General features: G+C 43.4%; 1 protein-coding gene across 4 annotated transcripts in view; it reads left to right on the forward strand.

The window, feature by feature from the left end:
* The window catches only part of palmdb (palmdelphin b), an 89,717-nt gene that overhangs the window by 57,643 nt on the left and 9,155 nt on the right, over nt 1-22,919 (forward strand). For 2 of the 4 annotated variants that reach the window (XM_026179202.1, XM_026179204.1), the window contains 2 exons: nt 20,013-22,395; nt 22,479-22,570. In XM_026179202.1, the coding sequence (XP_026034987.1) occupies nt 20,013-22,395; nt 22,479-22,570 (2,475 nt within the window). Of the gene's footprint in view, nt 1-9,669; nt 10,009-20,012; nt 22,396-22,478; nt 22,571-22,919 lie in introns of those variants that run through there. The other 2 variants (XM_026179205.1, XM_026179203.1) reach the window with 2 other exon arrangements.

The raw sequence follows: 22,919 nt of genomic DNA on the forward strand, positions 1-22,919 counted from the left end.
CTTTTTTCCTCTCGATAAAAGTTAACGTGAAGGTTCCTCATGGTTAGAGACAAATGCAATCACATGGCAGGATGCTGTAAACGGACCAAACTTCAGTCAGGAGAACAACTGAGATGATCCATCCACAATACGAGGTTAGTCATTAATATACTGCAGCAACATGGGAATAGAGCAGCTGCAGAGAATTCAACATTGACGAATCAATGGTACAGAAGTGGAGGAAGCAAGAAGAATGAGTTGAGTAAAGTTTGACTTATCTGCCTGTTTTGTTTTGCTTGATGCACCTAATAATCCAGTGGGTGTGAGATATATATATATATATATATCAGGGACTTGGGTAGCTGTACTTTTCTGCAACATTAACATTCTGTGCTGTAGAGCTCAGGTGGTAGAGCAGGTCACCTACTGACCGGAAGGTTGCTGGTTCAATCCCTGGCTCCTCCAGTCTGCATGTCAAGTGTCCTTGGGCAAGATACTAACCCCACGTTGCTCTCCGATGAATCCATGCTTGTGTGTGAATGTAGTTAGAAAAGCACCCAGTTTAGAGACAGTGCTTGTGAGAATGGGTGTGATTGGGTGAATGTGGCATGTTGTATGTATTTGAGTACAGAGAGTAGAAAAGTGCTATATAGCAATCAGTCCATTTACCATTCTGTCCTAGCACAAACCATTTGCCTCTTCCTTCTAAAGTTGATCATTAGCCCTCTGTTCTTGTTCACATTCAGATGCAGATGATTTCTCTAAGCACTGCTCCTGCCTGTCAATAGCACATGCAGCCACTGCAGAATGAGCACAGACTGAGCTGTACTGACAGTCTGAGGTGAAATGGAATGGAGACAACACAGTACCCTGTGGAGCTCTGAATTTCACATCACCAAATCACACACACAGTTTTATGGTACTACACTGACACAGCTCATCCTCAGATACTGTGCCTGTCTGTCAGGCGCTCAGTGATCCATGAAATGGTGGATGCATTTAGAGAGATGTCCTGTAGCTTCTTCTCTCTCAGTATCAGTGGCTGAATGGTGTTTAAAAAAATCAAAGAAGGCGAGCCCCCCCAAAGACTAACCTCTTTGCTGCATCCAGTCACAGATTTGGTTTGTATGCTAACTGCAGAAACTCTCTAGATGTTTTCACCTGTGGTTTTAGCTGGGTCAAGAAATACACTGTGAGGGCAACTGGTGAATACTCATTAACTTCAGATGTTCCATTCTCTGTTAAGATAATCATGTACTGCTCCACTAATGTTGAGGTCGAATCTCTGAGCTGACAGAAAGTGCTAGGTACGGTTTTACTGCACCAGCAGTTTGGCGTCATTGTCAAACTGAAAAATGAAGCCGTAGCACGATGGAAAGCAAATCTTACTGTATTATTCTGTGTTTATACTTCCCCAATAACCACTGGCTCAAATGCAGCCCCAAACCATGACACAGCCTTTTTAACTGTCTCCTGACCTCCAACATACACATCCACAATTAACTGAATCAAGATGTCAAATTTGGGTTCATCACTCCATAAAACTTGTTACCACTGACTTTCATGAGGGTAATGCTCCAGTCTTCATCAACAGTAACAGGGTGGAGTGTGTACCATGGTTTAGATTCCATGGGATCTCCTAAGATCTATCAAGGAAAGCTAACATCACAGCTCTGTTGGATAAGGTCACTTTTCCTAAGAAGGCTAAAAATGCTCCCCCTACAGGTGCTGCCGACCAACTACAGCCGGGGTGTCCAAACTTTTTTCACTGAGGGCCACGTACATAAATATATAGGAGGGGCTGGGCCGCTTACTAGGAATTAGGTATATAACCTTAACTTTAGTGTATTAAAGTTAGAAAAATCCCTTAAAAGTGGTCAAATGTGTTATATTGTTGAATATAATTAAAGCTGCCTTCATCACAGCTTTCCATAAATGGATCTTTATTGATTTATTCAGAAAAAGCTTTGGTAGCTCGTTCTCAGAACAGCCTTAGATTTCTTCTTAGACAGCACAGAGAAAAACAATGAAGATGGGACGGGTACATTTCAAGCCTGTTATTTAAGTTATTAGGCTCAGCAACACATCTATTAACGTTCGCTTCAAACGATTATCAACATTAACAGGCTGAACTGGACTTAATAACAGGAGTGCATCATTTTAGTAGATTATTCTGGTGAGTATCAGCTGCGCTGGGTATGTAAATCGGGCCATCCAGCTGTGGTGCTGATCACCACTCGTGCCAAAATTCAAATGTCACTTGATCGAGGAGCAGATGTGCATCAGATGAGATCAGCTGACTACGTGTGCGTGCGCTGTGCGTATAAAGAAAGTGTTACGCAAAACCAGGGTAGTGACAGAATCAATGCGCTTTATTGATATTTGAAGCATGTGTGCACGTGCATGCTTATTAACACACGGGTACTGTGGGATATATTTTTAAAGCGCTCGTGCTCTCGTCCACTCCCTGCAAAAAAAATAGCAGCTGTGCGGCGTCTGTGGCGTCGGTGCTCTCATCACATGCGATGGAGTAAAAATCAAAAGCGCAGCTTCATCAGACAGTTGCAGTTTAATGTTGGCCGACGAGTTTTCAATGCGTCGCACGACTGGATTTCTGGACACGCTGACGTTGTTGAAGTCCTGCACTGTTTCCACATTATTTCGGTGACTTTAACGAGGCCGTGTTTTATGAGGTCTCCATCTGAAAAAGGCTCGCCATGTCTTGTGATGAGTTGGGCGACCTCATAGCGGCTATTGGAGCCTTCTCCTGGACCTTTTGAGCACAAAGAAATACTGTTGCTGACCCCACAGGAGAGCTACCCTTTGCTTTAATTTCTGCTCTGGCTCAGCACCAGTGTCGGATGCACAGGCCTGATGTTTGGTTTCATAATGACGTCGTACATTATCCTCTTTCATAACTGCCACAGTCTCAGTGCAGATCAAACAGACACACTTTGTCTTGAACTCTTTGAAGGAATCTTCACTCTCCCACCATGTCTGAAATTTTCTGCACTCACTTTCTACTTTTCGCTTCTTTGGTTCTGCCATGTTTAGTAACTTGGGGTAAATTTCTTCTGTGATTGTCCTTTTTGGTGGAGCAACTGCCTTGATCAACAGCAGCTCCCCCTGGTGTTAAAACTAAGAAGTGCAATACACTCAAGCAAAAGTTGAAGTGCGGCCATATTCTATTTAATTTATAAAATGACGGGCCAATTAAAAATGGCCCTGAACTACAGCTATACCACAGAGACCTTTTTCATATCCTAACATCTTCACAGCAGCAGATCAGGAAACAGCTGCTTGGGTTAAGAGACTGAACGATTTCTTGACAAAATTTCTTCGCCGTGCTGTAAAAGACTCACTGTCAGTTTTGTAAATGCTCGATTGCAATTTGCAGCAGATTGCTGCTAAGCCTGGCCCAACCAGTTATTAGGTTTACGGGGAATCACTTTTTCCCACAGGGCCACGTGGGTTTGGATTTTTCCCCTTTAATCATAAATGCCTTCATTTAGAAAGTGCATTTTTACTTCTGGTATCTTTGTCTAATATTTACATTTGTTTGATGATCTGAAGCATTTAAGTGTGAGCAAACACACAAAAAAATAGGAACTTAGGAAGAGGGCAAACACTTTTTCACACCACTGTCCATCCTGGTTAAGAATTTGTCACAATGTTACTGGAGACCAAGGAGATGAGTAAGTATCTGGTTAGACACAAACACCAGGAAGCTTACTGCAGTCCTGGGGCCCGTTCTTCGTACCTCGCTTACTACATCCAAGATCAAATGACACATCCAAGACCAAATCATCGCGCTAACTTTGAGCTCGCTATTCCGGTTCTCCGAACACACCTGCTGTTGACGATTAGTACAGCTGGATGAAGTAATGTGAGATCACTGGGTGGCTTAACAGGAGCTACGCATCGATAGTAGAAACATTGATCGGCAACCCTTTGATTGGTCGGCAAAAATGTCGAAGGAGCGCGCTCGGTATTTTCCGGCAGCAGAGCAAGAACTCTTGAGTGAGGGATTTCAGGAGTTTCAGAGTTTAATTAAAACGCAAGGGAACACTGCAAAGGCTGCAAAAGCAAGGAGAGAGGGCTGGCAGAAAGTTGCTGACAAATTAAACTCGTAAGTAATTCAATAATAACAATAATAATGGAGTGGATTTATATAGCGCTTTTCAAGGCACCCAAAGCGCTTTACAATGCCACTATTCAGTCACTCTCACATTCACACACTGGTGGAGGCAGCTACAGTTGTAGCCACAGCTGCCCTGGGGCAGACTGACAGAAGCCAGGCTGCCATATCGCGCCATCGGCCCCTCTGGCCAACACCAGTAGGCGGTAGGGTAAATTTATTGTATCACACTATATTATCCAATATTATATTACATTATATTATATTATAATATGTTATATTATATCCTCTTTCACATTAGAGCCACAACAGGACCCACTAGAACATGGGAACAGGTAAAAGTGAAATATAAGAATATTCTACAGAATGGTAATATTTATCACTTATATTGCTTGTCGTCTCTTGGAAAGAGACCCTGAAATAATCTGTTTGTTCATAACAGCAACCAAGAAAAGGGCAGAGCAAAAAAAAGACAGGTGGTGGTCCTGCACCCCCTCGTCAACAAGTTGGTTAAGTAAATAATACCCTCACGGGAATATCGATATCTCTCTATGAGCACACTGTCGCGCTGAGCTAAAGGATCCTGTCTGTCCCGCAATATACGCTGAATTCTGAGGACTCTCCTTATCAATCTTGCACCTTCCACAATGGGTGGCTCGCGTATACGGACAGGACATGGCTGCGACAGACTTCCCAAATCCACCTTCGCTTTTATAGCCGTGGTCTCTCATCTTGATTACACGAAGTAATTTACAATTGCTACTCTGAAATATGAATTACATCTGTAATAATCACATACATGTAATAGAATGTTAATAGTACATTTCCCTTTTTTAGGAAATGACCTGTATGTATCTGTGTGACATCAATACAAGGATCAGATGCTGCATTATCTTTAGTTACATTGATGTTATTTATTTATGGTGAAACAGTGGTGGAATATCGCTGTTGCTTTCATATAAATGAAGCGGACATACCTGCGTGGCCGCGATCTAATCCTGTTTACATAAAGTAAACCTGCTCCCCAGCAGGTTTACGCTTACGGCTCTGTTGCTATGACAGCAAGTCCCGGATGAGCTTCGGGGAACCGAACGATCCAAGATCACGCGAAATCGTCAACAATCTAATCCAGCTAACTTACTTAGCGAGGTACGAAGAACGGGCCCCTGTTATTGGGTATGGATGTCAGGATTGGTGTTGGTTATGAAAAGAATCTCTTAATGAAAATGTTGAAGCTTCTGGGATCTCAGAAACATGAAAGTGTCTTAAATCAGTTTAACATAAACCAGTGGCCTTGGAAACACTTCCAGTTCTCTGAAAGTCTGTGAGTAAATCTAGGAAGAGCTAACACTTTCCTAAAGATATTATGGTCTCACGTGCTAGTTTCAAGTCATATTAAAACAATATGCAGTCAATTTGTAAATGATAGTCATTATAAGAGACGGTACTAGGTAATATTAAAGTTCTAATGTTAAGCCACACAACATTAAAGTAACAGTTACCGTTTTTAATATGAAAGAAAAAGAATCTTTAGATGCTGTACAGAAGCACAAAAACTGAGGCTTAAGCTCGTGCAAATTGATCTGGTAAGCCAGAATAATAAATAAGAACAAATAAGAAAAACTCTTGTTTCTTTTCAGCACTGTGGCCAGGTGGACAAAGAGTCAGTCTGTTGAGCAGAGGATTTGTTTAAACTTAAGAACTTCATGAATTTCTTCAGAAATAACATTTTAACCATTAAAGAAACAAATCCTTACCAACTCACATAACTTCTTATTATTAGGAATACCCAGAATAGAAAAGAATAGCCCCTCACTGTCATTGTACATGGACAAAGAAATGATGGGTGCTCCGCACCAACTGTACAGGAATAAAATATAAACAGTCAGACACGAGGAATAGATAAAAACAAGGCAGAGGAACACTTTGGAGAACAAAGTGCTTGGAAGCAGTGCAAAAGGACTTGGTCTGAGTATTGAGTCCATATGTGAGTGGCCTCAGTGACGGCATTTACTCAGACCATGGCTCAGATTGGTGAGGTGAGTGGGCAGGGGTGGGGTGTGGGGGATAGTGTTTTTTTGTCTGAATGACCCAGGGGAAGAAGCTTTTAGTAAGTCTGGAGATGTGGGACCTGATTGACCTGAGGTGCTGACTGGAGGGGAGCGGGTCAAACAGGTGTTGAGCAGGGTGTGAGGGCTCACCTGTGCTGGCTTTGCTGTTCCTGAGACAGGAGGATCTGGCGATGGCCTGTCAGAAAGCAGACAATGATTTTTTTGGTGTTACTGACCCTCTATGCAGCCTTCCTGCTCTCAGTCGTGGCCCCTGAGTACCAAACACCAGGCAGGAGGCCTGAGGAGCGGTAGAAGGCCAGCTGGTCCAGGTTATTCATCCTCAGGACAGAGAGGAAGTGCAAACGCTACTGGGCCTTCTTTACCCCGGCGATGGGGTTGTGGGTCCAGGTGAGATTGGCGGGGAAGTGGGTCCCCATAAACTTGAAGGTGCAGACAGATTGGTTCTGATCTGTCTGAGCCTCCTGAAGTCCGTTATGAGTTCTTTGGTTTTAAGGATGTTCAGCTTGAGGTTACTTTCTGAGTACCAGCCGGACAATTCTCTACCTCTGCCCTGGTAAATGCTGCACTATGTCTGGTATTATGGTGTTGAACGCTGTGCCATAGTCCATGAAGAGCATCCTCACGTGGCTCTTCCTGTTCTTCAGATGGTTCAGCTCTCTGTGAACGCTGATGGTGATCCTCTGTGAGCACACTGGTGAGGGTGGAGGGAGGGGGTTAGTCTCTGCTGAGACACTATCTGCTCGAAGCACAGCATGACTACAGACGTGAGGACTTTAGGTCTAAAGTCACTGTCAGTACATGCTGCTATCTTGGTTGTATAGCGTACAGCTACTTTCAGTACAATTGTTATTTATTTAGACTATTTCTCTCTAATGAATCTTTAGTTCGTCTTTTAACACCATCGTGCCTGAACTTCTCTCCTCCAAACTGTCAGTGGATCACCAGCTTCCTGACAGACAGGAAGCAGCAAGTGAGGTTGGGGGAGATCACCTCTGAAACTCGGTCCCTCATTGGTGCCCCTCAAGGATGTGTCCTCTCACCACTACTGTTCTCCCTCTACACCAGTGACTGTTTGCAGATGACACCACCATCATTGGCCTCATTCAGGATGGTGATGAGTCTGCATACCGGCAGGAAGTTGAGCGGCTGGTACTCTGGTGCAGTCAGCACAATCTGGAGCTGAACACTCTTAAGACTGTAGAGATGACAGTGGACTTCAGGAGACATCCCTCAACTCTGCTCCCCCTCACCATATCAGACAGCCCTGTGTTGACTGTGAAGACCTTCAAGTTCCTGGGTACCACCATCTCCCAGGACCTGAAGTGGGAGACCAACATCAACTCCATCCTCAAAAAGACCCAGCAGAGGATGTACTTCCTGAGACAACTGGGGAAGTACAGTCTTCCACAGGAGCTGCTGATCCAGTTCTACACTGGTCATTGAGTCTGTCCTGTGCTCCTCCATCACAGTCTGGTATGGAGCAGCCACTAAACAGGACAGGAGCAGACTGCAGCGGACTGTACGGGCAGCAGAAAGGATCATCAGCGCCCCCCTGCCCTCCATCCAGGATCTGTACCTCTCAAGAACCAGGAAACGGGCAGGGAAAATCATCGCAGACCCCTCACACCCTGGACACAGACTTTTTGATCTGCTGCCCTCTGGCAGACGGTACAGAAGCCTGCAGACCAGGACCACCCGACACAGGAACAGTTTCTTTCCCCTCGCCATCTCCCTCCTAAACAGTTGACCTGTCACACTGCTCCCACTGCCAGACTGCAGCTGCACCTTATGTACATTTTGTAGTATTCATTCCACCTCATTCATTTCTGTCATCCTGTGTTTTATGTATATAAGTTTAGATTCGTTATTTATGGTTGGTTTACACAGCTTGTGTATGCATGTGTGTGTGTGTGTGTGGGGGGGGGGGGGGGGTGTTGTGTTGCTTACATTGTGGACATTACATTATTATTACATTATACATTGCTGTGCTTGAGAGTCACCATCTACCGGAACCAAGTTCCTTGTATGTGTCTGTGCATATACATGGCCAATAAACGTGATTCTGATTCTGAGTCTGACCTCCCTGGTCTAACAACACAGGAGAAAACAAGGCTTCCCAAAAATATTGGGGAGCTCACTCCTACTCACTCCGCACTTCACACACACGCCGGAATAACTAAATGGCTAAGGCTGCGTTTGCTCAGTCTGGACCTGGACCTGGACGCCACGGCTCTTCCATCGTCCTTTATTGGCTATGTCCGCAGAGGCCCATCCTTCTGTCCACCAAAATTGATCACAGCACAGAAACAGCTTTAGTGAAGGTTACACATGATCTTCTCTGACAGTGGACTGCTCGTCCTGCTAGACCTCAGTTCACTGTATGATACTGTTGTATTTGGCCATGAAAATCTTAGAAATGGTGTCCTATCAGTCTATGTGTCCTCACCTTGGCCTCAGTGAGATGTGGCCAGGATGTCCTTTAATGCAAATATTAAACAAACATGCAGAACTGCTTTCTTGTATTTGTGCATCATCTCTAAAATTAGAAACGTCCTGTCTCAGAATTATGCTGAAAACCTAGTTCATGTATTTATTACTAATCACATTATCTTAAATGGTAAATGGCCTGTATTTATATAGCGCTTTACTAGTCCCTAAGGACCCCAAAGCGCTTTACATATCCAGTCATCCACCCATTCACACACATCCACACACTGCTGATGGCAGCTACATGTAGCCACAGCCACCCTGGGGCGCACTGACAGAGGCGAGGCTGCCGGACACTGGTGCCACCGGGCCCTCTGACCACCACCAGTAGGCAACGGGTGAAGTGTCTCGCCCAAGGACACAACGACCGAGACTGTCCGAGCCGGGGCTCGAACCGGCAACCTTCCGATTACAAGCCGAACGCCCAACTCTTGAGCCACGATCGCTCCCTGAAAACTCTTTAGCTGATCCAAAATGCCGCAGAGAGTACTGAAAGAGAGCAGGTTTCTCCTTTACTGCCTTCCCTTCATTGGCTTCCTGTTAAATCCAGAATTCAAAATCCTGCTCCTCACATACAAGGTCTTAAATAATCAGGCCCCATCTTATCTTAATGACCTTGTAGCACCATATCACCCTATTAGAGCACTTCGCTCTCGCTCTGCAGGTCTACTTGTTGTTCCTAGAGTATTTAAAAGTAGATTTTCAGAGCCTTCCTCTGCCTTAAAGATGAAGCTTCAAACTTTCATTTTTGCTAAAGCATATAGTTAGGGCTGGACCAGGTGACCCTGAATCCTCCCTTAGTTATGCTGCAATAGGATGATAGCATGATACACTTCATTCACACTCCTTTCTATTCGCACTCGTCATGTGTCGATCACTGTCCTGTGCTTGCTCACAGCAGGTCTTCTGATGGTTGGGGTTTTCTCTGTATTAGTGTGGGGTCTATAGCTTGTTGTATAAAGTGTCTTGAGCCAACTGTTGTCATACAGTTGAAGTGACCTTAACTGAATTTAATGTAGGTTTAATTTCAAAAGATAAGTAGTGAAATTTACATTCATTTCACTACATGTCCGTTCCTCCCCGAGAGAGAAAATAAGCACGTGTTTCAAATCAGTCCCAGTGTAGGATAGAACGAGTCCAAAAGGACAAGATGATCTCCTCTCAGCTTGACTGTGTTCATCAGAGAAAGCTCAAGCATTGGCTGCCTCCAGTGTAGCCCTCCTTCACCATCTGTCCAATCAGAGGCAAACGCAGCCATGCAGAGCTGCCAGTATAAAGCTGCACTCAGAAACAGAGCAGAGCCCTCTGCATTAGCCTGCTACCCTCTCTCAGGTAGGTCCATTCACACACACACACAAAGTTTACCTTTGTTAGAGTGCAGAGTCACACCACAGTATCGACTTCGTCTTCTAACATGGAAATGACGCTGTTTGTTGATGTGGACGTCGTGATGCTGCGGGGGGGTTAAACTGCCCTTGAGGAGAGATGCTTTTGTTCTTTATGTTGTTGATAGAAATCTTATTCTCAGTTTTCACTTCAGTGCTGACATTAACTGTAAAATTCTACAGATTTCATTTAGCCTTGTAATGGAGTGTGCTTGGAGATATGCTCACTCACTCACAGTTGTTCTTATGGAGTGTATTGTGGTCTAGGTATAGGAAGGAGCCCAGTGTGTGTGTGAGGTTGGATGAGTGGCTGTGTTTTAAATTCATTTGTATGAATTCAAATTCAAAGATTTTTTCTTATTCTGCAGAAAGTGACACAGTAACATCAATGATTGGGAACATGTTGTGTTGCCTCATTTTTATAATGGTGAAAGAACTCTGAATAGAAATCATGCAGCTCATTTGTGTTTTCCTTAAGATGGATATAGGAATGAACTTCGTATGCAGAAACACGATACACAGTGCTGTGAAAAAGCATTTTGCTGATTTGTCACACTTAACGCACTTTCTGATCATCAAACTAATTTTAATATTTTAGATACAAAATGCAGTTTTTCAGTTAACAGAGAAAAAGGCTTAAAAAGGGAAAATGAATTCAGCCTTAATAAATGGTTCAGTGGGCAAAGAACAGCCTGTTTCATGAGATGACATCTGAATCAAACTGAAGTCATTTTGTTCATTTGAGCCCTTCAGAGGTGGAGCTGCTGGGTGTTTCAGACCATCGTCCTGCTCCATAACACAAGTGTGCTTAACCTTCAGGACATGAACTGTTGGAATGAGACTCACAGGTTTCTCACATGTCCATCATTTTCTTTAGATCGCGATGCTTTTTGATCTTTTGTTCCACTTCACTTTGTCAGACAGGTTCTATGCAAGTGAGTCCACAGGTCTGCTAATAATCATGTCTGGGTGTAGATCCTGCCAGGCATGATGAAGGAAATCATTATTTAAAACTGAAATATGTAAGTGTGAGAAATTTGCAAATAACTAAGAAGTCATGAAAAGGGCAAATGTGTTTTCACAGCATGTATGTAATCATGTCTGTTGTGGCTGCCACCAACGTGCTGAATGCTTATTATTAACATCACGCGTGTTCGTCGCATCTCTGCCTGCCCTTACCCCATGTTGTCATGGCAGATGGCTGTGGAGAGATTTGTTATCATAAGTCACACGTGAAGAAGAAAAAAACATAATCGGAGCAAATATTTTCATTTCTTGAGTGCAACTGCTTGTAACTTCAAAAACCCACGCATACAAGTCATATGCAGCGTGTCTGCTCTGTGCACTTAGAGAGGAGTCAGGTTTGACTGCACAGATGTCCCATTCATCTGTACAGTATTACACAGCCTTCATGATTTTAAAAACAAAACGAGGATCAGGTACATCTAGCTATTGTAAACTCTGGTCAAAATACAGACATGTCGTCTGCAGCAAACACAGTACTGAGCATGAGAAACCTGCCCCCGAGTTCAACGGTTTTTAAGATGTTTTTCGGTATTAAAGTGAAGCCGGTGATAGATCAGGACATCCACACGTGCACAACACAAATAACAACGTCGTCAAACTTTACCTTCAAAACATCAACAAATCATCAAAAAGACACAAAGTTACTGATAAGTAGCACAGATCACTCTTTCACAATGGCAGATATTTCATAGAGAACTCTAATGTTATGTAGCATTAATATAAGGGGCAGGGATAACTCAGTAGGTAAAGTGGTCGCCCCATGATCGGAAGGTCGGCGGTTCGAATCCACTTAACGGCTACCCTGAGGTACCCCTGAGCAAGGTACCGTCCCTACACACTGCTCCCCGGGCGCCTGCTTAGTGGGCTGCCCACTGCTTCACTGAGTGAATGGGTCAAATGCAGAGAAAAACAAGTAATTTCCCCATGGGGATCAATAAAGTATCCATTATTATTATAACACAGTCTAACTAATAAACTGTGGTGTGATTTACCCACAGTGAAATAGCTCCAGCTGTGGTTTACAGTTTAATGCCTCAACAAGTATATTTTAACACATAACATCTGTACTTCTACTTCAGTAAAAGTGTCTTTTTACAGAATGTACATATACTATTACAACTTTTATATAGGATTCGGGATAGCTGATCATCAGTATTTGATCAAAGTGTTTTCTGGCTCTTTATGGAAACAATAATTACTAATAAGCACAGATCAAAGCACTGACACAAACAGCTCTGTAATGATGGTCCTGTTAGTCTCTTTATGAACACTGTTAAGATTTTAAATGAACAAATACACAAACTTATCAAACTCAAATTAAAATAACTGTAAGCAATATTTGAGCAGTGACAACAGACAGCAGATAGATGGTTTCCCTGTGGACTGTGGGTGAAAGGCAGGACACCAGAGTGACGGATCCACAGACACGCTGAAGTTAATCTGCCGTGTAGTTGCACACAGATAACCACAACACATAAAAACCTAACACAAGTAGCACGCAGTGGCTACAAGCATTGCATGTAATTTGTTCTAATATCCTTCAGATTTACACATGATGACAGCAGAAACCTGTTTAATCAGACAAATGAGCTCCTCATCAAAGAGAGCCGGTCACACCGTCCTCTCCTGTTTCCAGATGAAACACTGGAGCCTGAACCCACAGACAGCTGAGCTCTGGAGCCAGATGTTTAGTACTCACTGGCAACATGAGCACGGCCTGTATCTGATCACATTTTTAAAAGTTCAGTTTACTTTGTTAACTAAGAAACTAAGAATCTGTTTTCTTGCAACTGACTTGCCAAGCTGTCCTTTGATTTAATGCAGTAACTGTCCATCAAAGTGACCAGTTCCTCATTCTTTTGAGCTCGGCCTCCACACATTGAACATGAAGATTAAACTTCAGCAGCACACGCAGATCAAAAGATCAAAGTCAGCCACAATCATCCCAGTGCCGAAGAAGTCTCCCATCTCCAGCCTGAACGATTACCGCCCTGTGGCCCTCACACCGGTAATCATGAAATGCTTTGAGAGACTAGTCCTTCAGAACATCAAGGATTACCTCCCCCCAGAATTCGACCCCCACCAGTTTGCATACCGTGCAAACAGATCCACAGAAGACGCCATCGCCACAGCCCTCCACGCTGTGCTGAGTCACCTAGAGCAGCGGCAAAGCTACGTCCAACTGCTCTTTGTGGACTACAGCTCAGCCTTTAATACAATCAACCTGGACATCCTCATCACCAAACTGGTCACTCTTGGCCTCCCTCCTCTCACATGTGCCTGGATAAAAGATTTCCTCACAAACCGACCCCAGACTGTAAGACTCCGCCCCCATCTCTCCTCCACTCGCACACTGAGCACCAGCTCCCCACAGAGCTGTGTGCTGAGCCCCCTCCTGTATTCTCTCTACACCCACGACTGCAGTTCGACCCACAACAACAATCTCATCATCAAGTTTGCTGATGACACCACGGTAGTCGGACTCATCTCGAAGGGAGACGAGGCAGAGTACAGAGAGGAAGTTCTGAAGCTGGCAGCCTGGTGTTCAGAGAACAGCCTGGCACTGAACACTAAGAAAACCAAAGAGCTCATTGTTGACTTCAGGAGACACAGCACTGACTTGGCCCCCTCTACATCAACGGGGAGTGTGTGGAGAGGGTCCACACCATCCGGTTCCTTGGTGTCCTCATCTCTGCTGACATCTCCTGGACAGACAACATCTCAGCGGTCATCAAGAAGGCCCAACAGCGGCTGCACTTCATGAGAGTCCTCAGCTGAACTCCAACCTGCTGCTGACCTTCTACCGCTCGTCCATTGAGAGCCTGCTAACCTACTGCATCACGGTATGGTACGGCAGCTGCACCAAGGCGGATAGAGCAAGGCTTCAGAGTGTGGTCAAGACAGCACAAAAGATCATCGGCTGCCCTCTCCCCTCCCTGATGGACATTTATGCCTCAGCAGAGCAGCAAACATTATCAAGGACAGCTCCCACCCTGGCTCCAACATGTTCAGCCTGCTTCCCTCAGACTCAAAAACAGTTTCTTCCCCAAAGCCATAACCACCCTGAACTCACACATGCACAGATAACACAGCCCCCCACTTCCCACTTCCTCTATGGACCACCACTGTGCAATACCAATTCTATGTGCAATAACTATATACATAACACTATTTATTACATATTACTTACGTCTTGTATATTGTACATTTTATGTATATATGTTTTTCCCTATGTTAATATTGTCCATATGTACATAGCGCTGCAGAACTGTGCCCCCCAGCATGTTTACACTGAGTAGGAGATGCTCTGTATCTCATTGTACAACTGTATAGTGACAATAAAGGCATTCTATTCTATTCTAGACACCTGCCTGCTTCTTGTTGTCACACGTAAAAGTGTGGAGCATCAGTCCACAGCTGGCCAGCCTTTCCTGATTCTGCTGTTTACTCACCAGTGTTTTTTTCTAAAGGTTCATCTGATGTGAATCCTATTGTGATTTATAAAAAAAAATAAAATGGCCAAATATTAAAAGCCTGAAAGAAATCTGTTGCTGTGATATAAGCTGAACACCACTGCTGAAAGACTTCGAGGTCTTTCTTTTCTTCCAGATTTAAACCAATCACAGGTGAGCCCTTTGTGAACGTGCATTTGTCAAACCCCACAATTATAAATGTGACATTTAAAGAAGAACAAAATGTTTGAGACGTTGCTCAAGAAGTGTGGAAATAAATGGTTTTCTGATAAGTAGACAATCATTTAAGATGATAATTCAAAAAGCTCTTTTGTCTTTGTTTGGTTTTAGACATTTTAGCATTTCCTTGTATTGAATCTAAATCCAGTAGTTGATCCTGCAATTGAATCCACGCCAAAGCACCTTAATGTAACTGATTTGGCGCTATATAAATTAAACTGAATTCATTGGTCTTCCTTCTCTCACCCCAACCAATCACAGCAGATGGCCCCGCCCCTCCAGAGCCTGGTTCTGCCGGAGGTTTCTTCCTGTTAAAAGGGAGTTTTTCCTTCCCACTGTCGCCAAAGTGCTGCTCATAGGGGGTCATATGATTGCTGGGTTTTTCTCTGTATGTATTATTGTAGTGTCTACCTTACAATATAAAGCACCTTGAGGTGACTGTTGTTGTGATTTGGTGCTGTATAAATAAAATTGAATTGAATTGAATTTGAATTTATATTATAAATAATACACAAAAAAACAGAAAACCCCAACAATTAAATGACTCCCTATGAGCAAGCACTTTGGCGACAGTGAGAAAGAAAAACCCCCATTTTATCAGGAAGAAACCTCCGGAGCCATGACGGGGATGAGAGGAGGACAAAGCCACTGCTTTATAGAGGTCCCATATATAGACAGTGTTCTGTATACAGAGGAGGACAGTTTGCTGATAAAATTTAAATCAGCAAAACAATGAATGAAGGAATGACTTTTCCAGAATCATCCAACCACCAGCAGCAGTGAACTCTGTTCTGGCCCAACATCATACTTCCTGTTAAAAGGGGGTTTTCTTTCCCACTGTCGCCAAGGTGGTGTATGGTAGCTGTGTTGGTTTTTCCCAACGATTACAATCTTTCTATAGATGCAACACATATATGGTGCTGATGAAATTCATCTGAGAGAACGTGAAAAAGAACAACACAGCTGGATTCCAAACATTTTTGTTCTTCCTTTTAAAAAAGGAAAAGGAAATTTGGAGATTTCACAAAATCTATCCAACACTAATCCGTGACTATTGTTGAATGTATTGTTTATACTAACATGAAGAATCTGATACCCATCTGTATCAACTGAATATAAAAAAATACACAAAGCTGTGCATCCAGTGGTCAGATAATCAGATAGTTATTTGTCTTGTATTCTCTGAGTGCTTCCAACACATGTAGAGTGTTACAGCTACTAATGAAGAACTAATTACTGCTTAAAGAGGTGTTGAAAGTGACAGTCAGACTGAACAGTATATCTTTGCCTTTTCTTTAAACACAAAGCTCATTGCTACAGCCAGGGATGGAATAAAAGTGATGCCCTTCAACTGCTTTTTAGTTTTAGCTTCCCTGTTTTCCACCACAGTCTAGGTTCTGTCACTAGTTACCTAACATTAGCAGTAACCATCCACAGACATTGTGCATTGTCTTAGATCCGGCTTGTGTTAAATCTATGACAGGTTTTAGTGTAGGGCCCCATGATGTAAATTAGACTTAATACATGTCGTGTTTCATGTCCACTTTGAGTACAGCACTGCTTCCAGTCACATTTAACAGGCTGCTGATGAGTTGTTGCGGGGGAGGTGGAAGTGGAGGAGGTGACAGCTGAGCATTGCAGTATAAGTGCCAGGCCTTTCAGTGGTTACCATGGCACCAAGTCTGTCGCATTCTTGTGTCGTTACAGGAGAGTGTGTGTGTGTGTGTGTGTGTGTGTGTGTGTGTCTGTGAGTGTGAAACCTTCCACTGGCAGTCTTTGCCACTGTCACTATCCAACTGCAGATGAAACCAGATAGAAAACAATTTGATTCATGGTCCAGGAAGGTAGGATGAGACTGAAACACAAAGACGGGGTCTTCTACAAACACTGAGCTCAGCTTTGAGGACCTGAATATAACAAAGTGACCAAAGTACAGTTAAATATTACTCCTTGTTGGTCCTAATTAAAAGTAGGATCGGGAGGAATTTTAGCCACATGTAAACAAGCATCGCTAACAGAACCTAAAACCTATAAAGGGCTGTGGTCCCAAACCATACCCCACCTCGAAAGGTTAAACCTTACAACAGCGGTCCCCAACCTTTTTTGCACCACGGACCGGTTTATGCCCGACAATATTTTCATGGACCGGCCTTTAAGGTGTCATGGATAAATACAACAAAATAAAACCAGTACCAGTACCGAAAAAAAGAAGATTTATTCATAACACACGGGAAAAGACCCAGGAAAACAGAGTTAACGATAAAAACGATAACAAAATAACGCTGAAAACCAATAAAAACCCTGAAAACCAGACATTTCACACCTGAGCCTCAACTCTCGCGGCCCGGTACCAAACGACTCACGGACCGGTACCGGTCCGAGGCCCGGGGGTTGGGGACCGCTGCCTTACAACACACTAAGACTACACGGTAAATTTATACAGTTAAAGAAGGAAAAGACCGGCCATAAAGTCCATGAGTTTTATTGTTGAAGTTTCTAAGACCTGTAGGATTCCCCAGTGAGCAAACAGGTGTTGGCCACCATGTGAAACATCCATTAAAATATTGCTTCACTCTGGAAAGTTATGGCCTGGGTTTCAGTATCTTCCAGGAAGATGCAGCTGATGATATTTTTTGCACTTTTTGCTCTTTGAAAAGCCATTTTTGTCTCCTGCAAGATGGAAAGGAACTCAATTTGTTTTTTCTGCTTGATTCATTATTTTCTATGTCTATATACAGATGCTGCCTACCTCGTTTGTAAGAAGTAGCTGACTGAGTTATTCTTGCCTCCTTATCAGCTCAAAGCAGTCTGGACATCCTCCTCTGACTCCTGACATCAACAGGGTGAACTGCTGCTCACTGAGTATTTTCTCATTTCAGACCATTCCCATGGTTGTACATCAACCTGAATTACTCACAGCAGCTCATCTGCATCAACAATCATCTTTCTTTATGTTGAGGCTTGGTTTGAACTTCAGTGAGCTGTCTCAACTGTAGCTACGTGCCTACACACTTTGACTTGCTGCTGTTTTAAGACTGTATATATTTTCTTCATCTGTTGTCTCATGCATATAGTTCCACATGTATGATTTGCTTCTGTCAGTGCTATCAGTTTTGTTTCAACAAATCGTTCACGTTTCATTTTTCTGTCTGAACACTTTTTCTCTAGCTTATGTCTACATTTTTACAGAACTATTTCCAATGTCAGCAAGGCTTTGATAATAAAACGAAACATTTTGATAACAAAGTCTTCATACTGTGCTGAAAGTGTTTGAATTCCTATTCATGTTTAGACAAATGTCAAATAAGGTTTAATTGTTTTCATGGCTTTTGCACAAGCAAGTCTGTGTTATGAAAATGCCATAACTTGATAAGAAGTGCATGAAGAGCAGTGAAGATGACATCCCTGCTGGGAGAACTGTAATAACATCAGGAACTTAATGGTACTATGGACGACAACACTTAAGACGAACTCTGAGGCAATCACACAAGTTACCATCACATGTGGAATATACCAATGTGATGCACTGTTCCCCACTGTTGATCTGCACAGGCCTCAGTCCTCTAAGCCAGCAGTTCCCAACACCCGGGCCATAGGCCGTGAGAGTTGAGGCTCGGGTGTGAAATTTATGGTTTTCAGGGTTTTTATGGTTAACTGGGTTTCCCTGGGTCTTTTCCCGTGTTGTAGTTGTGTCTTATATTGAAAGAAATGTTTACGCGTTACCATAACGACCAGAGAGCATTAAGGGGGAAAGAGGAGGATGTTATTGTTGGCGCATTTCAGGAGGCCGCTGCTAATAAAGTTACACAGTTACACAGTGAATTCGTGTTTATTTACAAAATACCACAGTTTTTGCCTTAATCGTATCATTTTATTTTGTTGAATTTATCTGCGACATCTTAAAGGCTGGTCCATGAAAATATTGTCTGAGATTAAAGTGGTCACAAGGTTGGGGACCGCTGCTCTAAGCCAGCCCACCACTGAGAGTGGATATAGATTCAGGAGTGGAGTAAAATCTGCAACCTCTAGAAAAATGTACCGAGACAGTCTTGTTAAAAATCTGCTGCTATCTAGCAGGACGATGAAGACAAAATGAGGGTGGATGCTTCTGCAGTTGCCTCACGGTACAAAGAAAACAGAGAAAACCCAACAAAACATGAGCCCCTTTGAGCAAGCACTTCGCTGACAGTGGGAAGAAAAAACTCCTTTTCAACAGGAAGAAGCCTCTGGCAGAACCAGGCTTAGGATGTGCTGCAACAGGAGAAAGACACCCTGTGGAAGAGAGCCAGAGATTAATGATAACTAATGACTAAATACAGAGTGCCGTATAAACACAATGGGAGTTAACAAGGTGAGGGCCCTAACAGCGGCCATAGTAGTTTTGTTGGTTATCAGAATATTATTTATTATTCTCTAAGGCAGCGGTCCCCAACCCCCGGGCCTCAGACAGGTACCGGTCCGTGAGTCGTTTGGTACCGGGCCACGAGAGTTGAGGCTCAGGTGTGAAATGTCTGGTTTTCAAGGTTGTTATCGGTTTTCAGCGTTATTTTGTTATCGTTTTTATCATTAACTCTGTTTTCCTGGGTCTTTATGCTATCCTTCAGTGGCAAAGCTAAGAAGCCACTGTTGTGGCTGATAGTTTGAATGTTAATGTATGTAGGAAGTAGCATCCTGGCATTTGTAATGGCAGTACTCACTTTTTCTATTTGTTTAACAAACATATTTACAGACAGACGTGTGCACACAGACACACAAACACACAGGGAGAGTCTTTTGTATTGTGTACATTTCTGTCACTACTTCTTGTCTTTATTATTTGGTTACTTGTGTAACTAAACAGCATATATAGGGCTTATGGTCTGAACAGGCTACATTTTCCTATGACATTATTTATCAAAAACGCTGCAAACAAGACTTGATTTTTTTGACAGATAAAGCTGCAACACAAGATTTCAGACACATTTCCTGATGTAGCAGCAATCAGCCCCTACAAAGCTTACTTAAAGTGTGTGGTGGTACCCAGACCCAGTCCTTACATAAGGGTAGACACAATAGACAAAAAATACTCTCTAATTTAGCTGCCTTTCTTTCTGCACTCAATGACAGAGGAAACAGAGAAATTAACACACACCCACACACACCTCTATATGTGTGTGTGTGTTTAAAACAAACAAACAGCAATTCTCCGTTCTAAAAAACAAATCTTTCCTTCTCTTATTCTCTTTTCTCTCAGAAGGCTACCTCAGTGGATAGAGAGGCAGATGGAAAGGAGCTGAAGAAAGGTTGCAGCACAGCTGAGGATCACAACTCCATGTCCATCACCATGGAAACAGCAGAACAATCAGCGTTGGAGATGGATTGTGAAGTGGATGTTGGCATGGCTGATTCACCTAAGCAACAGGATTTTATTGCAGATGATGAGCTTGTTTGTTCAGCGACACCGCCATTAGTCCCAGAGTCTCCGTTGGAAAAGGTAACGCTCGACACTTTATTAACTGACATGCCACGCAGCAGAGACGCAAATGACAAGCTTGACTGCTCTGACCCCAACGTCTGCACTGAAACGGCTTGTCAGAATCAAAAAGAAGCTTTGGTTTTGGAGCCGGCCTGTGAAGAGCTCAGCAGGAATGAATCAGTCACCTCATCTGTGTCCGACCCACTCTCCAGTGTAGACAGTGTGTGTGAGAATGACCCCCAACATAAGAGGAGGAAAACACCAGAACTAGATCCTGCGCAAGAACAGACCCCTGAGCTAGAACAAGATGCTGTACCAGTACAAAGCCCAGAGCCTTGTGAAGATCCTGAGGAACTAAGTCTTGAACTAGAGCAATACCCTGAACTAGAGCAATACCCTGAACCGGAGGAATACCCTGAGCCAGAGCCGTTCCCAGAATCAACGCAATTCCCTGAACCAGCGCTAGACCCTGAGCTAGAGCCGTTCCCAGAATCAACGCAATACCCTGAACCAGAGGAATACCCTGAACCAGTGCTAGACCCTGAGCCAGAGCCGTTCCCAGAATCAACGCAATTCCCTGAACCAGTGCTAGACCCTGTGCTAGATCAGTATCCTGAGCCAGAGCCTGGGGCTGTTGACAATTATCTGCATTCTGAACAAGATGGCTATCTAAATCTGGAAATATATAAAGACCCAGAGGCCCAAGAACTCATATTTGAACCATCCGTCACAGAGGAGTCTATGTTAGCACAGTGCATTAGAGAAGAAGCTATGTCAGACGTCTCCACCGAATCCTGCCATGAACCTGGTCCTGATGAAATGGAAGAATGCCTGAGAGTTGAGATTGCAGCAGCATCTTCAGATAGTGAGACGGATGAAAAATGGAGAACAATATTCTCCTCTTCTATTAATAAAGAAGATGATGATTCATACTTGGATAGTCTTCAGTTGAGTGCCCAGGAGCTCTTTGTACAAAAAGCTGAGATGACAGGTGCTGAAGACCAAGACAGCAACGCTTTTCATGAAGTCTGTTTTGAGGTCCCGCAAGTGGAAGACGTTCTGGAACAGCCCGAGGTTAACGTTCCTTTTCCCAGCCCTTCACAAGAGGTTAAATATAACCCGTTAGGCCTTCAAGGCTTGTCTAAAATATCTGAAGATGAGAGTGAGAATGGTAAAGATGCCAATTATAACCACATCACTCACCAACCGCACATCAGTGTAGATGCAGTCAAGAAGCTACCTAAAGACTTCTGTGTGATACAGGAAACCAAGAGTGAGAATGTTAGTACAGAGCACGTGGACTTCCAGCTGGCTCGTAAACAGTGGCGGGAAATGGAGGAACAAACCAAAAACAAGGTAGTCTTACCTACAACCAAGCAGCTGAGCTTCCACGGCAGCCACAGCTTCATGTACACTCCAGTACGCAACATTGACCGACCTCACAAGAAAGCACATGATCTGGAAAACTTAGATCTGGTTGGGGAGTATCCTCACACCCAATTCAGCCCCTGCTCAGAGGATTCTGGTTTGGATGATTCCAGTTACAGGTCCCCTTATGATGATCCAGAAGCAGTTGAAAGGGATATTCGCATATCACTGGAGAGGGAAGAAAATTTCAAAAGGGAGAGGGGCCTTTCCAGGATGGGCAAATCTACTGATTGTGCACCATCAAGAAGTATCCCTAGATCAATAAGCACTCCACTGACGCCGTCATTCATCATCACCTCCTCACCTACCAAGGAACCATTCAAACATGAAATGTCAGCGAACAATGTAATTATTCTGGACCCTAGCAATGATTTTACCTCTAGTCCCAGGCATGTTAAAGACAACATGAAAGCTCAGTCTAGTGAGTGGCACTCCAAAGAGACCAGCTCCAGTGTCATCATCCTGGAGACGTCCAATTTGATTATTCGCAGTGCCTCTGAGTTCTCTCTCAGTAAAGCATGTGAGCAGCCCCAGGAAAAAATGTTCCTGAACAACCCATTTTTCAAACTACGTTCGAGAAGCACAATATCCTTGGTGGATGAAGAGATCAAGATGGTAAAGCAGAGGGAGGATGAGCTGAAGAAGGAGAGGGAAAATCTGTATGCCAAAGACAGGTTCTGCGCAGAAAGAGTATTGTCAAATCGCATGGAAACGTTGACCTTTAATAACTCAGGTATGCTAGCATGATATTCACCATGTTTTTCCCTCCATTTGCCTATGTTAATGCTAATTATCAATTGTGGTGTGTCGTATTAGTTGATGTTCCTGTGAAGTGCAAGTCGTCTCCATCTTCACCAATGAAAACCACCCACAGGATGGATCGTGCTGCTCTATCGTGTGATCACAGAGTGAGTTCTTGATGAAACATCTTTGAATTTCTTTGTCATCAACCAAAACATGCAATTTCATGCTTTGCATTTCATATTTATACTGTCATTATGAAACCTGAGACTTGATAAATAAGCTCAAACATAATGTGCTCATTGTCTCATTTATAGTGTAAATAAGATATGAGGTGATTGTTTGTGTGTTTTCATAAATACAAATTTTTTCATGGTTAATTCCGGCATTTACTAGTAATTTGTGTGACCTCATCTAACGTAAGGACTATTTTTGCCTTATAAACATTTATAAATAAATGTAATGTCTCTGGCCTGTGTCCAGACATGTTGACACCGCTGCAAGTGATGTCGCACA

This window comes from Astatotilapia calliptera, chromosome 9 (assembly GCF_900246225.1).
Source record: "Astatotilapia calliptera chromosome 9, fAstCal1.2, whole genome shotgun sequence".
Lineage (NCBI taxonomy): Eukaryota > Metazoa > Chordata > Actinopteri > Cichliformes > Cichlidae > Astatotilapia > Astatotilapia calliptera.